The 18,102-nt window shown below is 42.3% G+C and overlaps 1 protein-coding gene across 3 annotated transcripts in view; it reads right to left on the reverse strand.

Annotated features, from left to right (window-relative positions):
- Positions 1–18,102, reverse strand: part of RFWD3 (ring finger and WD repeat domain 3) — a 48,093-nt gene that overhangs the window by 8,847 nt on the left and 21,144 nt on the right. For 2 of the 3 annotated variants that reach the window (XM_059713722.1, XM_006262202.4), the window contains exons 8-13: positions 15,029–15,257; positions 13,867–14,017; positions 11,321–11,497; positions 10,387–10,601; positions 9,676–9,893; positions 2,330–7,939 (exon numbers count right to left, since the gene is read on the reverse strand). In XM_059713722.1, the coding sequence (XP_059569705.1) occupies positions 7,796–7,939; positions 9,676–9,893; positions 10,387–10,601; positions 11,321–11,497; positions 13,867–14,017; positions 15,029–15,257 (1,134 nt within the window). In that variant the 3' untranslated portion in view covers positions 2,330–7,795. The other variant, XM_059713723.1, reaches the window with a different exon arrangement.

The following is an 18,102-nucleotide window of genomic DNA, read 5'->3' on the forward strand; positions in this document are numbered from 1 at the left end:
ATCCAGGGGTAAGTGTAGCACAAACCAAATTTTTGGTTTAAAAATCCATAACAGATCTCCTCTCCTCTAGTTTAGTAACATTCGTGTTTGGCTTAATAAGTTGACCTTGATAAGTTGACCTAAAGCACCCCTTTTTCAAATATCTTACTATGGTTGCCACATCAGATGGGTTTAGTCTTTGTGAATCAGTATGCACAAAACAAGAGGCTCTTTTTTATTTTTTTTAGGAAGTGGCAGTCAAAGCAAATGGGAGACTGACCACTGTTGAGTTCTAACTACACCAGTACAGCTGGCAGCTTTCACTCCCTGGACATCTGCCTGCTTCAACTTGTACAGCTATCGTCATTTCTTACCCATGGCATTTGGGATTATCAATATTGAAGTCTCAACACTTAATCTCAACAAAACTGCAGACAGAAACAAAAGGAGAGATTGCTATTGAAATGAGGTCCACAGGGAGTCACAGAACATAGAGGCAGAGACAGGAACTTCTGACTAATGGCTCTCTCCTATGTCGGCTTCCAGCCTGCACTGCAAGTCATATTAGACTAGGGCAAAACTCAATTTATTTCTTGTTCTTCACCCTGTCTCCACAACTTCCTGGTTTAGGCTTTGACCTTTCAAACTTTTACTGGAATTTCCATCTAAATGCAATGCAGCTACATTAAAATTGAAGTATTAAAGTGCATTACAGTATTAAAATCCCCAGAGTAAAGATAGCTTGCTATGATCTAGCTTTACATGCTAATGTTAGTATCTCCCTTTGGATTCAATGAGTTGTGGTAGAGATCACCCTCAAATTGAAGGATTGGCATTGCCACCAACTGATCTCCCACCAATGTTTGTTTATGAGTGAAGGGGCATACACAATCTACTTTTTCAGATAAGAAAAGGCCCTTACAATTCCTGCTAAACTAAAAGTTAATTCAGCCAGCCATCTGATGAGCAAAGTTTGGATACCCCTGTGCTCCTCTCTGTCTCAGAGTTATGGTTAAAAAAGTTTTTTTTCTAGTGTTCATGTAGCATGGAAAGTGAATCTGCAGCACTAAAGAGCAAAGTACCATAAGGGGAAGTGATGACTGAAACTCATGCTAAGCTGGGGTCTACTCACACACAAAAGCTAAAATACAAAATACTGAGGCTAACTGCATAGTGCAAGAAGATGTGAGTTCACAGCTAGGTCATCTGACAAGAAATAATGAAGTATCACTTCCAGCTTATCTTACTATATTCATGATGATTTTAAGCAGGCTTTTCCTAGTTGCCTGGTATGTAACCCTGTGAAATGTCTATCCTTGATTAATTAGTGTAGTAAACATTTATTTTGCAATTACCTTGTGTTTATGTTCAGGAAGAGACATTCTCCATATGGGACTCCTCCTGATTTACTTTTGTTATGTTGTTTCCTCCCAATTTACCTTGTTTTGCCTAGTGATCCCCTTGATCTTCCAAGGACACTCCCTAAAACCTTGTGTTTTTCCTGGTTGTTAATCAGTTTCTTGATATGTTCCAAACTTAGTGGAAATGGATAACATCTTGTCACTGAAGAAGGTAATTCAAATTGGAACTTTCTGATAACCAATAATGAACATTTTGATTAACAGGATTTTCCTGTCAATTACTGCTTGGGACTCTCTTGATTTACACAACTATAGTGCTCTGAAGATGCAGGACTAAGGGGTATAAGAAAGAAGTGGAACAGCTAATGGCGCATGCTTCAAGAGTGAGAAATCTCTCTCTGACGAACTACTGCTGCACCTAGCTATTTTGAGAAGTTGAAGAGAAACAGATCGCCTTTAGTCACCTGTTTGGTGAAAAACTATCACCTTATACCTAAATACTGGACTTTGCCTTGGTTTGAACTCATTTAACTTTGAATACTTGTAGTAAATAAAGCCTTTCTGTCACTTATTGAATAAGATGTTGTGTCAATCCTCTGATACTAGTCCAGGACCCCATGTTTTTATTTCCTAACAGAAGTCTCTAAAATGACTATTACAACTCAGCATGTCTAACAGAACTCACTTCATGAAGGAGATTACCACATCATGTAAGCTTCTAGAAAGCTGCACTTAATCACAGAGATAAAACAATCTAGATGAATGCAGAGACAATTACTAACAAGTGTGCAAAACTTACTAAGGCATCTTTGAAAAAAATTCTTTGAAAAAATTCCCAACCTCAGCTTGTATGCAGGACCTTTAGATTTTTTGTAACTATTGAATTAAATGCAGAAACCAATCCTGTGACAAAACTATGCAGTAGGATCAAATGGTTAATAAATTAACACTTTAGCACTCCTTGTCAACAAGATAGCCTTTCTACATACCTGGTGAGGTGTTATTTCCCCAATCTGCAGACTGCCTGAAACAACAGTAAAATGTCAATTCTTGCATTTTTGCTGTATTTCTTAAAACAAACAAAAATAGATGTACATGCATGCACCCGCCCCAAGCTTCTAAAATAGACCGTGAAAATCTACATTTTTTTAAAATGTAAAGGTAAGCCTTTGTTGTGGAGAAAAGTTAGAGAAGGTGAAGTAAGGGCATGTCTGTCTACATGTCACACTACAGCAAGAGTCACACTATGTTGCCATAGGGCATGCTATGGCAACATAATCACATGGGTCTACATGTGATCAGCAGCTACATCACCGTAGCAGTGCGCTCCCCCAGTATAGTGTGCCACTATGGTGACGTAGCAGCAAAATCTAACTGTGTGCTGTGCACACAGAGCACTAACTTCCCATACTGTGCCACTCTTTAGTACTTCCTAGAAGTATTACTAAAGCATGGTGCTGTAGCAACACCGCCATACAGTGACATGTAGACACACCCCAAGAGACCTAAATAGACTAAAGACAAAAGAAAAAACCCCAAATTATGTTGACAATATTGTTGAGTGCTCAAGTTTGACAGTTCTGCAATGGCTCTGAATTAAATAGTTTTCCCCTTTCATCTGTGTATTATTAAACTTTCTGATACCAATTTATTTAAATTTAAAGAAATGTAATTCTTTATTAGCAGTAACTGTCTTCCACACTTTTCAGAAATGTGTGAAAACCTTGAGCTGGTGTACCTGTGCATGGCTACTGGGTGTACTAACAGCTACTGGAGCAAAGCATCTTGTTGCTCTAAAGATGTGATCCCACAACTTTGCCCACAATAAAGATGTGATATAGAGTTTCATGCTGGTACAACAACGTTGGGTAGAATTGCAATTCTTTTTTTAAAGTCAGAGAACTCCCAGGAAAACTCCTAATATGGACAGTTATATTGATATAGCTCAGGGGTGTCTAAGTGACCACAGATACACAGGTAGCACCAATGCAAGCCACAGGCCTTTCAGGTGGACAGGCGCACCTCCCGCCTCGCCGCCACCCTTGCTTTATTATATACGTGCTCCCTGCTGTGCCCGCTTTTAGCTCCCCAGTCACAGGCTCTCCTCCACTACATCATACAGCTACCCTGGGCTGGGGTATGCTATAGTCTGCCCCAGAACTGTAGACTATAGCATACCACTCTGCCCCATCTTGCCCCCTGGAGCAAGGGCAGGAAGCAAAAACTGAAGAAGGGCAGGGGAGCCCAGAGTCCCCCAGCTGTTACTGCAGCTGGAGCAATTAGGGGAATGGCAGCTAGGTGAGAGCCTGGGGAGGCTGCTAATTAACTCCTTGCAGGCCAAATGTGGCTGCCAGCTAGAAAGCCCCAATTTAGCTATTCCCCTTCCACAAGATTATATTTCTTTAACTGTGATGGAAAAAATAAGCAATGTGTGCACATGTGTGTGCAAGAACACATGCTGCCAACAAAGAAGTCTCTTTACTGTTGTGTCCCCCCCCCCCGGACTAAGAATTTAAAACTGCATACACCACCCGAAGTCAAAAGCTACCCATCAGTACTGTGAGCTCTTACAAATAAATGTAATTTTGCCCAAGTTAGTGTCACTCTGAAGAAAGAAGAAGCTTCAACCTTCTTAAGGTTGTTTCTGGAAGACAGCCCACTCTAACTGGCTGCTAATTCCCAGAAGGAAAAAGTAGTGGGGAAGGGATTAACAGTGGCTAATCAAGGCATATGCCAGCAAAGGTATTCTCCCTTCCTTTCGGATGGCAAGGACATTTTTGTACAGAAGGAAAGAGCAGCTGACTATATTCCCACAGCCAAGAATGAAACAAGCCCAGAAATTCAGCTGTCTCTATTCTCCCTCTCCCCCATGAACAATGGGCTATTCTCCTTTTAGGTGTTCTCCCCACAATACTCCCTATATTAGCAAGCCTGGGAAGAGATTTGTTGAGGTTCCCCATTCTCACTCCACCTCCCCTCAAACTCAAAATAAACCCCAAAAGCTGAGGAGCTGCACTGGAAAGGCATGATACAGATGAAGGGGCTAGAAAACCAGTATGTGTAGGCTGGGCCATAGTAATTAGAATTTTGGACCTTTGAAGCTAGAAGCTTCACACCACAACGTATAAACCAGGGCAAGGTGGTACCTTAGGTCCCTGGCACATGTTCGTTGCACAATGGGATCTGATGCCGTCCTAATCGCACCTCCTGTCATGCCACATGCAGGTGGCAAGTGTGACTTCTGGAATCAGGGAGCAGATTTCAATCATACCCTTTGTGCCTATCAGCAAAGAACGAGTCTGGGATTATGATTCTCAGCTTCCCCTGCACTGGCAAATTGAAAGTCAGGTGCCCACAGCCCTGTGTGTGGGACTGACAATCAGCTGATTATTTGCCCAGGGTTCAAGCAAAGGAGCAGTTTTTAGATACCCCCAGACAACAGGACCCAGAACCATTCCCTGATCTCAGGTCCTTATGCACTGGCACCTTTAAAAAGATGTGTATAGCTCATTGTCAGCATCAGGATGGCCAGGGCTGTCCTGATCCCAACACCAAACCCCATCCCAATGCCAATGTTGATTGTCAGGATTGGGAGGGGAGGGGGGAAAGAGTGGAAAACAAGGGGAGGAGGGGTGCAACTTGTTTAATTTATGACACCATACATGTGAGCCACAAAGATGTTCCACATATTTATGGCACCATAAATTGGCTGAACATGTAGCAGGCTGGGCCATGTTAATCATGCTGTAAGTGTAATGTGCCAGGGGCCTTAGAGATTAACTTGCCACCTTGCCCTGCCTTCTGGCTAACAACAGACTAACATGGATAACTACTTCTCTCCAATCATAAAGCAGCCAGTGAGAGCTCCTCAAGCAGGGGCCAAGTCATTCTACACTCTAAATTTGAGATTTGGCAACATAAAAACAGTCACTCTCACACTGGGGACAGGCAGGGGATAACACCAGACAAAATACAGACCTAAACCACCATATAATCTTTAAAACAAAAATAGTATGGTCTTGGGACTTTGGAGTTGACCATGCTGTTGGCTGTTGTCCTTGGCATCCTCACATTTTCCCTTAAATTGCTTTAAATACAAAAATCTGCAGCAGACAAAGTCCTCATAACATGAAATAAATTTGATATGGAAACCATTTTACAAGGAATCCCATTTTGATTTCATAAAAGCCTCTGGTATTAAAATATACTAGAAGCTCTGAAATGCAACACACAAGTTCAGTTGAATGTCAGGTATCCTGCCAAAGTCTGCAGAGCTTGGTTTACATTTATCTAGAAGGGGAGCAGACTACCTTTTTCACTTGATCAGGCAATTATGCCAGCAGCAGCAACAGCAGCATTTGGTAACTAAGTGCTTTATTATTTACATTTTCTAAAAATACAAGAACGAAATATTACAGAAAATAAAAGTAAATGGAGATTTTTTACATAATCCTGTTTTAAAAGGCAAGATATACAAAGGAGAATTGTATCCCAACTTTTAGGAGGGTAAGTGGGAGGGATTTTAGTAGTGGCACAGATCTGGTAACATGAAGGTCACTACTTATGTTGGCTACAGGCAGAGAACTGTGCCCAAGAACAGGTTTCCCCAGTACAAGGAGCCATTCTGCAACTTGTCTAACATCCCTGTAAACTTTCTCTTTGCAAAAATACACAAGTGAAATTTTAAATCTGCTCATTTCTACAGTAAGAACATGAAATATTCTTATTCACAGAAACAAAATGCTTGCTAAGGAGTTGAGAATCTGCTTATCGCCTTGCATTTGGTACTCCCGGTCTCCTCTCAATAATTCAGAAGTAAAGGAAATTTTAGTTAATCCACACCAAGGTTGCGGCATAATTCTGCAGCTTGATGGTAAATCAAACTGCTGGATTTTAAAGTTAGAAGACAGTATTTAACATGGAGCGGATGGCTAAGTCGCCACAAAGTTGGGGTTTTTTTTGGTTTTTTTTTAAATATACAGAGGCAGCCAATTCTTTTCCATTTTAAAAATCATGTTTAGCCACCAGAACCGTAGGCAAGGTTCAAATGAGTTGGAACTACCATCGAGAGACTGACTGACTGAGTTCGTTTATAACCTTTTTTCAAATAAAAGACAGGAATTATTTTTTTTAATCTCTTGCCTTCTCAAGCCTCTCAGTTTACCTGACTGGGGAACACCAAAGGAGGCAGCACACTGCATACTATATGCAGAGGAAAATGCAGAATAAAAGAGTTCTCACCCTAAAATTCTACAAACACCTCCTGTGTGGCAACAAGCCAGCAGCCAAAGGATGGGCTTAACTGATGGAAAAGTCCCACTTAGTTTGTTTTGCATTGAATCTTTGGGACCATACAAACAGTGAGGGAACAGACAATGGTCCATTTGCAGAGACTTCAAAAGGGAAGAAAGAGCTGCTGCTGCTCCAGACTGGGCTACAGTTGTTATGCTGTAACTCTTACTTATGCAGGAGTCTGTGGCAATACAAGCAAGCTAAACTATCTCAACTTTGACCCCAAATAAATGGCTCCATACTGTGGGGCTCCTTGCAAGATGGATCCAGCCTGAGGCATGAGGACTGCTGCAGTGGTCACCAGCAAGGGGTCCAATGGGAGAAGTGAGTCCAGGAGCAGCAGCAGGGAGCCAAGCTCAAAAATCGCTAACAGCCACAGCCAGTGGGGTCAAAAGGCCCTGAATTCTGTGGCAGGCCACATGCACCAACTTTGGATAGCCTGCTGGGCTGGACAGAGGCTCCATGGGCCAGCTGCAGCCTACAGGCTGTATGCCTGACACCCTTGAGTTACTGCATAGCAGCTGCTCTCTGGGATCAGCAGCACTGCACCCCTACCTCTCAAGCTGCAACCAGTATAAATTTCTCCACAGCATAAGTTATGTTACAACTAACTTATGTTCACAGCAAAATATAAAAAAAAATTGGAAAAATTCCAAATCAGATACCAGACAGTGGCCACACTAGTATTCAGATTAATGCCACTTTCACACCCAGTTAGAACAGTGGGATTCCAAGATCAAAAGAGTTTCAGGAGGTCTTTCAATTTTCAGTCTTAAAAAGTTTGCAAGTCCCTACACTGTGCTGGAAGGGGATTTGCAACACAGGCTGAAAACCTCAGAAGAGAGCACTGCATTGAAGTGGACAGCTAAGTTTGGCTGGAAACAGGGGAAAAAAATAACCTTGGGAATCAGCTGAAGAAAGACCAGACAAAAGTTAGGGTGGGAGAAGACAAAGCCTCCTGTGGTGGGACACAATGGTACTTGAAGGATCTGCAAGCACCAACATGCAGTGCCATGACACTTCCAATCTTCTGTGAGTAGCACGGGTAGAAGGCAAAGTCCATGGCAGAGCTGCTACAGTGGGGCACCGGACACTCTACTGAAGTGGTTGGCCAGCAGCACATTTTGGAAAATCCTTCCTCTGGAGAGCTTATGGACTATTATTCATTCCCACTTGTAGATCTTCACCATCTTCTCAGTCAGAGTAGCTAGGAAGTTATTGCAGTTCACTTCAAAGGGGCAGATGTCCAACACAGGTAGATCAGCTTGTAGTTTCTGCAGTAAGGTGCCACTCCCAGCATCCCATAACTATGGAACACAAATGAAGGGTTAAAAGGCCACTAGACATCTCTCTCAATCTTTTTTTTTTTCCTTTTTGAATGGCAAGAAGCTGATCTCAGACAGAATGAACCTTTCTAGGCAGCATGGCTATTTCCCAGTCCTTCCCCAGTCTACAGAGACTGCCATTCCATTGCAAGCCATTAAACTCAGTGGAGGTCTGTTAAGCCAGGTATGTAGGTAGGTCTCACCTGACCTGAAACGGGACATGTTGTAAAAAGAGCTGACATCCAAAACAACTCTTAGAAAACCATCGGTCTAGAAGTGCTACGAACAGAAGGAGCAGGATTTTGAAGCGTCAAGTTATCAATGAACTCTTTGTCAAAATGAGTTGGTGCAGAAAAGGATAAGCAACCACTGCCTACTGTAATCAGAGAGATGAAAAACAAAACCAAACTCTGACAATCTATTGTTATTACACTGAGAATGACAGGAAAACCATAACAAATTAGACAATTTATCTGTAGGGCAAGGGGCTGGATGGTTTAAGGGAGGCATGTTATTGAAAAAGATTAAGGCCAAATTATTCAAAAGACATCAGCAGCACAAGGCTGCTAAAAATAATAGTAGTCATTCTGAAAAAGGCTGAACATTGAACATTATTAATCTTGTTTTACATGGTAGAATGCATTATTTTTGGTTTTTAAAGACTGTTCTTAAATAAAGTCTTAACAGATCAATATTCCAGAGGCAAAGCTTAGCATTTCCTACTAAGTGCACCATTCAAACACTTGGTGTTCTATTTTTTCACAAGTCTTCTAACTCTAGTTAATAAATTATCTGCCCAAGATCTCCTCTCCCGACAAACAGTGCCTCCTTATCAGAGGAAAGGAAGGAAAAGTGGGCACAGAACTATAAAACGTTCTTCTGGAACATATAATGTGCATGTTCATGACAAGACATTAAGCATTAAACTTAACAAATGTACTGAAACAAGTCTGGTTCAGTAGAAGTCTATAACGCACCTAAAAGTGGATATATAATGTACTTGGGGAGGAGATAGGATGGAGGGATTTACAATAATTATTCTATATTGGAAGAATATGGATACTCTTTCTTTTATAACTGGTTGGTTCAGATCCAGCCTGGGTTCAATAGTGATAAAAGCGTTACCAATTATTGGCTCCTCAGCCTACGCGAAGTAAGCTGGCAAGTTCTGATCCATGCCAAGCTGTACAAGATCTACAAAAACAACAGATGCATCAGCTGCTTTAGTAGATCCTGTGTCTACCCGCAATGTAGCCGACTCTGTTATTTTGTACTTCCAGTCAGTAGCGAACTGATATCCTACCATGTCGGTACTGCCTGTGGTACTTCTTCAAAACATGGCATTTTGACTGGAGTAAGATGTTAGAGTCTAACACAACTATTAAACAGCAAGGACTAGCTACATACTTCCAATTAAATGAAGTTTTAAAGGACAGATTATTCTAATTTATGTAATGCTGGTTTACAGGCAAAACACAGCAATTCCTGTAAGTTACCAGGAAATTACCAGCCCCAGAAGTATACTACCATGCATATACACAGATGAATGGATGTGTTTATACGTGTATACATGGACACACACCCACCCCACACAGACAGCACTGATTCCCCTCAATGCAAAATTCTATTAAGTTGGAATAACACATATTAACTAGTTAAGTTTCCTTCCCAGGCACTTCAATAAAACCTTCCAGATCACATTAAAGAGAAGGACATACCATGGCAGAGTTTGACGCCTCATCACCAGCACACACCAAGATTCTGCCGTTCTCCTCTGGACTCTGAAAGATGGCATTTTTGGTAAGCAGTTTGCAGGTAGGCCCAGCACTGAACGTTTGCACTGGGTGACATGAGCAGATGATGATATCAGAGGCATCTGTTAGAGGACTACAGGAAAGTTCCATCACCACACAACGCAAGTAGGGGTTGTTCTTATCTGTGAAAGAAAACAAAGGATAGCTTCTCTAATAAACCAAGTAATGTAGCAAAGTTTTCTCCAAAAGAAGATGCCTATCCAAGAAAGGACTGTAGCTAAGCTGCAGAGAAGTGAATCCTGATGCAATCCAAGACAGGGTAACCTTGTCTGAGTACAAACTTCCTGGGCAAGACGCATTGTTAAAAGCACAACAAATTTCCCATTTGTACCCTAACATAGCAGGCTCTCTCCCCTCAACCATACTTCTCTTGGCCTCATGCAGGCACACAAAATTCATTACTGTGGCCAAGGGCAAGTATCACACTACAACATCTTCCAGGCTTTCACTTCTGAAGAAAAGGAACACCATTTCCACCGTGTTCCCAGTCCCTGAGGGCTACCATACTAGCATTCCACAGCTGCCTTGGAATCCTGGCACTGCACAGGGGCTTATATGGGCAGGGACTTATGTGACAGAAATAGAGCAGAGGACATCCTATATGCAGCTACTTACTAGGCCTGTATGTTGCAAGGCAGTGCCGTGTGTTTATTTCAGTCTGGATATCAATACAGCCCCCAGGCTCTACAGGCAGGTGGTGAGGCCGATAAGAGTTACTATCTTTCTGTTCCCAAAAGCAGGCTCCTTCTAAGGTACCAGCTATAACTCCACCATAAGGTACCGAGGCAGAGGCCATGCGGGGTAGATAAGACAGTGACACCATGGGACACCTGAAAGGACAAAAAGCAAGAGACAGTAACATTAGACTGTAGTAACACCAGCTTTCTGCTTCAAGAGTCAATCCACCCTCTTTCCACCTCCGATTTTGAAAGGGGGGAAGGGGACATTCTGATAATGGCTTGAGAATGAGGTCTAATTTAGATAAGTGAACAGAAGTTTTTGATAAGCTTTAAGTAGTAATTATTGTTATTAATATTATAATAATAATAATAATAATAATAATAATAATAATAATAATAATAATAATAAAGTGATCCCTTGACAGAGAAATCAAATTTAGCAGGCGTAAGGATGATGGCATGAAGTTAAATGTGAATACAAGACTCCTACTAATATTTTTGGGACTCTTCAATAAAGTGTGACACCTGAGATTGCTCATCACTAATCCCCAGGGCCTAAGTACAAGACCAGCAGGTTCTAGTACTTATTTATCAGTTTTGCCACAGTCTTCTGGTACCCGGTGCTAACATTAGCTTAGGATCTAGTATTTCTCCAGAAATGTAACAATTTTAGTGCATTTAATCCACTGATCCTCTATCAAAAAAAGTCATGTTAGGACCTTGTTCCCGAGACATAATGCATTCCAAAATTGTGGCAGCAATACAAGATGCTGCTTAAAACTACGTGATTATAATTTTCACCTGCACAAGAGGATATACTTAGCTTGCTAGCTGTTAGTGAACACCAGAGAGAAATCTTGAAACCATACCTATACTTCTGAGGGACTAATTCCTGGACATGAGACCGTGTATCCCTTAAATCATACACTAGGATAGAGCCATTGACCAGCCCAGCATAGATGTAGTTGGTATCATCAAGGCACCAACAACAGCTCCAGACAGGACGGCCAGCATCGTATGTTTGAACCACAGTATTTGTTGTCAAGCTGTACGGTAAAATAAATAAATAAATAAAAAATTTAAAATGCTGACAATACAGATTTACTCGACAGGATGAAAGATTCAACAACAAACCTTGCATTAATTTCCCATTAAATATTTTAGCCATGAGAACATGAACAACTTGGTGCATGGGGCATTTTACTGCAGGTCAGCTAACTGCCCACATGCCTACTCTTTCAAGGTAAATGCAAGTAGCCTATCCTTCAGTAACAGTTGCTCACATTTCCTGTGAGGTAAGAGCAAACATAAGGGAACTAAAAGCAGCCAACATATTTTAATATTCACACTGTAACCTACTATGTGGTAACTGCTCCATACCCTTTATTTTCCTTTCGTGACAGAGTATGGTATTGTTTTGTAATAGACCCATTTTTTAATAAACACAATGTTGCACGTCTCAGTATATCCAATGTCTTGTACACTGTTATATTCTGTGAAAGAACAGATTAAATGTTGCCCTAAATTAGACCTGGGAGTGAAAGTGAGGCTCTGGACTACATGCCTCAGTTATTACAGAATGCACCATCAAGAATACAAGGAACTAATGTCCAGATGAGGACCAACTGGAGCACCACTGAATTCAAGCCCCAGCACCTGGAGACTCCTGCAGTCTCTGGCACCCAGGAAAGAAGCCACCATGTGAGATGCTAGCTTGGAAAAATAAAGTAAAGCCTCCCAGAGAAAAAAGGGGTGGGTGAGGCAAGGCAAGGCAGAGACAGAGTTGGGGGAGGGGAGGGAGCCTAAAATCTGACAGACTGCAACCCTGGCTGAGTTTTAGCTTTAAGCACTGTGACCCAAGGACTATGGTAGTTGTAGTGCAGTTAACTAATATTCTATTTTTGTTTAAGATGAAGAGCTGCCTGCTTCACTGTAAAAACTTTGAGGTGCGCTCTCTCCCTTTTAAGAGGTGAAGTCCCTCTCCAGTAGCAGAGTCAGAATGGGGCTGAGCTCCTGCAGGAGAGGGGCATGGAGAGCGAGGGGGTACAAGGTCTAAAAGGCCTGGTCCATGGAGACAGGGCTCACTCCCTCTGGAAGCCAGATTTGGGATGGCTTCCAATAGACACAGTTAAGGCTAGAAAATTAAATTAATCTAATCTCTTAGAGAAGAATGGCTTTATTCAGTTTGCAAACATATACAAGTAAGAGCTGGAGGAAACCAAATCATATTACATCTTAAAGAACATAATCAGACTTTGACATGATCTGTATCCTCTGCCACGCAGTACTTCAGCTTGCCACATGCTCTTGATGAAGCATCCCTTTCTGAAAAAAAAATCCTCCTTAAATTTCAGATCTCTTCAGTGATACCAACTTTAGCTGCTGTTCTAGGTCCTCCACCTTCTATTCTAGATCTGATTACACAGCATGTGTGTACACATCATCTACAAACTACTACTAATTCCCAAAGAATTCTTAATATATTTTAGCTGCACTTTTCAGGCCCTAACATATTCCTTTAAGTCTGTCTCTGCCCAGCTACAAAGAAGCACCGGTCTTATCTCATGGATCAGTTCCAAGTAATTCTGCTTATGCTCTATGTACTTCAGGTGAGTGTTAACATGTACCCTAATCACTAGTTTTCAATAACAGTAGGGGTGTCAAAATCATTTGACTTCTCAGGCCAGAGACAGACTGTGGAGCTTCCCACAGGCCAGACCCTACTGCTGGAGATGGGATAAGTGGCAGCAGCATTAAACACAGTGGGTTTCTGAGCCATGGGGATTAATGTTATTTGCTCCTCCACAACTGGCACGTGTCCCCAAAAAGGCTCCATACACCTGAATTTGGAAGTGGGACCAGCCCCTTCCATGAGCCCCACAGGTTGCATATGGCTCCATGGGTCAGATAGGCCTCTGTGACCAATCTTTAGCGCCTCTGAATTAAGCCAAGTATTTGGAGAAAGGGGAGTAAGCAGAATGGGAAGTAAATTTTGAGGTTTTTTACCCTCAACTCTCAGATCCATTCAGTCCTATGGACGCTCTTATACTCCACTCTTTACAGTACTACTGTATCTGGGAAAAATGGCAAGTCACATTAGCAGATTAAGTTACATTTGTCTCAACACTCAGCTTGTCTGCACTGGCTTCTTTCCAAGCTGCATCCCATGGAAAAATCTCACTCAAAGAAAGGTAGCATGAACAGATAGAAGCACAGTCCCTCCTCCATTCAAGTGACTAGGAAGCGAGAACAATTCTGTACTGAGCTCCCATCCTCCTCTGGAACATGTGTATTAAACTTTCATATTAGATTTAAAATGTATTTCTTGGAAACAGGAAGAGCTGCTGCTCCAAAGCATGTGTACAGCCAAGCTAGAGGATATCACCACACCCTGCCATTTCCCAGTTCCACTCACCTGGTAAGTCTAAGCGTATGGTCCAAAGAAGCAGATAAGAGCAAGCCATGTGTCTGATTACTGAAAGCCAATCCCCGGATCTGCTTACTATGGATGGGGATGTATTGACTGCTTCTCAAATTGGCAGCACTCATCATCTTTACCCCACAGCCTGTTATGGGAAAACGAAACACCATATCCTGATAAACCACATAAGCATAAGGCATGACAACTGCATCAAATTAATATGGAACCTGAGCCTTTAACATGTAGCCTCACATCAGAGCTCTAGTAACTGTGCTAATTAATGCTCACATCGAGAAGAGAACACACAGGTTACATGTTGTTTTGGAAAACTGCTACAGAACATCACCCTCTTTGGGTGTAATGTCTCTTGTTACCAAGTCAGATGACTGTCACCGTGTAGGAATCAAGATGAACTACAGAACTCTGTTCAGGAATGATTTAAAAATCTCAAGTCATTAAATGAATAAGATAAATTTGTAGTTTGCCATTCAGAGAACATCATGCACTTAGCTCTCAGGACCCTCAGAACAGCTGTTTTACAAATGGGGAATTGGTACATGCATATGAAAGTCAAGCATCTTGTTCAATGTCCCCACAAAGTTCAAAGTGGAGCGGTGTCCACAACGCCCAGTCGTCTTTTCCCACTAAATAGTGCCATTTATCCATATGCACTTGTCAAAAATACACTTAAAAATGTGACAAATCTGGTCTTGTAACTGTAATTCAGGAACTTACATTTTCCTGTGAAAGACTGAAAGCACTTGAAGGAGTCATGAAAATGCTTTATACACTTGTCTGCAGCTCTTGCAAGAGTCCTCTTGGCAAGAAGCACCACACAGATCCCTCCACTTTGGCAGGGAGGTGGCATTTCAGAACAAAGAGGCAAATTCAAGTGATCCCTTACTGGGACAGGAAATTCACAGCAGCCATCAAAAAAGGAAACTGATTCACTGGGCTAAAAACTCCATAGCTGAGCCCAGGTGAAACGGAGGGAAACTAGTCTTATTAACAAGTGTCCTTAATTTATCATGTAGATGGATGAAGCCGAGGAAGAGTTAAAGAACAGAGCAGAGAACATATTTAACTTTAATGAAACCAGCAAATAAACCCTTTTGATTCAATCAATAAAACACAGAGCTGTTTATTGGCAACTTACCAGGAATAAGCGTAGACTGTGGAGAGGGCTGTGACACCACAAGACAACTCAATGAGTCGCAGTAAGCCATGACCCTGCAGCTCCCAGACCGAGAAACCAAGAAGGCCTTTTCAAAGTGGTATTTGTGCTGGCTCTGGCTTGATGGGAGAGTACCTGGTAAATAGGAACGGGAGCTGCCCGGTTGCTGAGAAGCGCTGGTGTTATGCTGGGCCATCAATGCTTTCAGCTCCTGGAAAAAAACCACAGGACTTTATGACTCCTTTATAAATATCAAGCAATACACCTTCTGCTTATAGCTACTAGAATGTAAACATCATCTTTGGGCATACCAGTGCCCCTATTATAGGAATTGTGAGATATCTGCCCATCTCTGGAGATGGAACTAGTTTTGATAATAGGGGTACTTATGTGACCAGAGAGGAGTAATAGAATTACTCTTAAACTTCAGTTGGGTAACTTACATTTAGTCACAAATTGCACTTTGATAGTCCAGTAGTTGAAACAGAATTCTGCCCATAGACTGTGATCAAGCTACTTTTAACCTCTTTTCAGCTAGATGGACAGAGCTCTTGGAGTCTTTTACTGTAAGGCCAATTTTGCAACCCTATGACACTCCTATAGCTCTTCCCTGAACCCCTTCCTTTTTCATTATTCTTTTTTATGTTATAGAAACCACTACAGTATTAGGCAGTATTCCAGCAGTGATTATCAGATGTAGCTTGATAAGCTAATGAAAAAGGAATTGTGTGACATGGTGCCTGTGAATAGCAGAGACCTGAATTTGATTATCCAGAGGATCTCTTCTAATCTCACATTCCAGATTAATCATGCCAAACTAACTGCCAAATATTAGTCTCATAACTGAACTATGAATAAGACGTCTAATTTAAAACCATTTTAAAACATCCTATAGCTTTGAGGTTAGAGGTGTTTCAAGAATTCATACTGAGGATAATTCAAATCTATTTACTCAGACTACACTGTTCTTTTAAATCCAAAGAACCATAAGAGATTCTAAGAATTACCTAATTTTGTAAGGATTCAAGACCTGCTCACTTCCCCCAAAATGTACAACTTGTATTGAAGAAATTCTTGACAACAAGAAAAACTAATAATCCATTTGGAATTATCTTTGTGGGGAAATGAAACTAAGTGAACAACTGTTAGCCTCGAAAAGATGCGAAAAGGTATAGCAGTTTTTAAACAATTACAGCTGATGGGCATCCTTCCTGAAACAGCTACAGGTAATGACCACCAGAGCGGATCCCATAATAAATCTATAAATACCTAAATAGCAGAGTATCATTAGGGCCATGCAAAGCAAACTCAAAATCTTTCAATATTTCATAGATTTTATAGACAGTAGGGGCTGGAAGGGACCTTGTGAGATCATCAAGTCCAGCTCCCCTACCATAGGCAGGAAGTCAGCTGGGATCATGTGATCCCAGCAAGAAAAATATCCAGATGTTTTTTGAAAGAGTTCAGAGTAGGTGCTTGCACCACTTCTGGGGGGAGTCTGTTCCAGACCCTGGACACATGCACTATAAAGAACTTTTTTCTTAGGTCTATTCTGAAACCAGCCTTCCTGGAGTTTATGGCCGTTAGACCTTGTTATCCCTTGGGGAGCTCTGGTGAACAGCTTTTCTCCCAGGTCCTGATGTACCCCTTATATAATTGGAGGCTGCTACCAAGACCACCCCGAGCCTTCGCTTTTCCAGACTGAAGAGTCCCAAAAACCTCAGACTCTCCTCATACAGCCTGCTCTCCAGGCTTTGGATCATACAGGTGACTCTCCTCTGGACTCTCTCAACCTTTTCCACATCCCTCCTGAGGTGGAAGGCCCAAAACTGATGCAGTATTCCAGCTGTGGCCTCACCAAGGCCAAGTAAAGCAGGAAGATGACATCCCTGGTTTTGCTTGAGATGCATCGGTAGATGCACGCCAGAGTTTGGTTTGATTGTTATATCCTTGTTGATAGCCTCTCAATGCAAAGACAACAGTCATCCAACAAATAGGGGAGTCAGTGAGTCAGGAGACATGCTGGGTGCCTGTCATCAGAGCCAGGCATGGGGCACAAGGTGCCCCAGACACAGGAACTTCCCCCTGCCAGGCACAGCTCTCCTAAGCTCTGCCTTGGTTTGCTGCCATGTGAGAGCAGAGAGGAATTTCTCCCTCCCCTTCTCTGTGCAGTGGGGCTCAGGAAACCAGTGCCAGGTGGGGGGGAAGCCCCCGAGGCAAGGGCATCCTACACCCCACACATGGCTGTGGGAGCAGGCACCCAGCACAGGTCTCCTGACCCCCTCTTCTCCTGATCCCCACCATGCAGAGAAGTGGAGGACAAAATTCCCCTGTCCCACATGGCAGCAGAGCAAGGCAGGGTCAGGAGACCCTGCATCTGGCCAGGGAAGGCCCTGCCCCACCCACAGCCATGGGGACAGGAACCGTCCCCTCTCCCAGCCTCACATCCTAGCAAAGCCTTGGCTAGGATGATATAGTTGGGGCTGATCCTGCTTTGAGCAGGGGGTTGGACTAGATGACCTTCTGAGGTCCCTTCCAACCCTAAATTTGTATGATTTGATGATTTTGCATGGTGCAAACTGAGAAGATGAGCAAGAGCAGTGTGAAGAGATCCCACACATAGCAAAGAAAATTTCTGCCACAGATCAAATGAAGCAGTTTCCTGTCAGCACTCTTCATGCAGAGGGTGGCAAGTTCTTCTGCTCCTCATGTAATGTGACTCTGGATCTGGTGAGAAAATACAGTATCAATCATTTAGAGTAAAAGTACACCAGAAGAGAATGCTGCTTCAGAGGCTGAAGGATGGGGCATGTGACTAACCACCATGTCCTCGATGTTCAAAAAACTAAACAAAACACTGAAAGCAGTCTGGCAAGGAGAGGCTATGTTTGCTCTGGTCAAAGCATTCACAGCTGTAAATAACCCTCTCTGCAGAAGTCTGACCACCTGATCCTGAGAGAGTACTTGCAGGACAATTTGTCCGATGGGGGGAAGTATTCTAACAGCTAACAGGCTTCAGGAAGAATATCTTCCACAGGTGATAGCTTTACACGTGC

This window comes from Alligator mississippiensis, chromosome 10 (genome assembly GCF_030867095.1).
Source record: "Alligator mississippiensis isolate rAllMis1 chromosome 10, rAllMis1, whole genome shotgun sequence".
NCBI lineage: Eukaryota > Metazoa > Chordata > Crocodylia > Alligatoridae > Alligator > Alligator mississippiensis.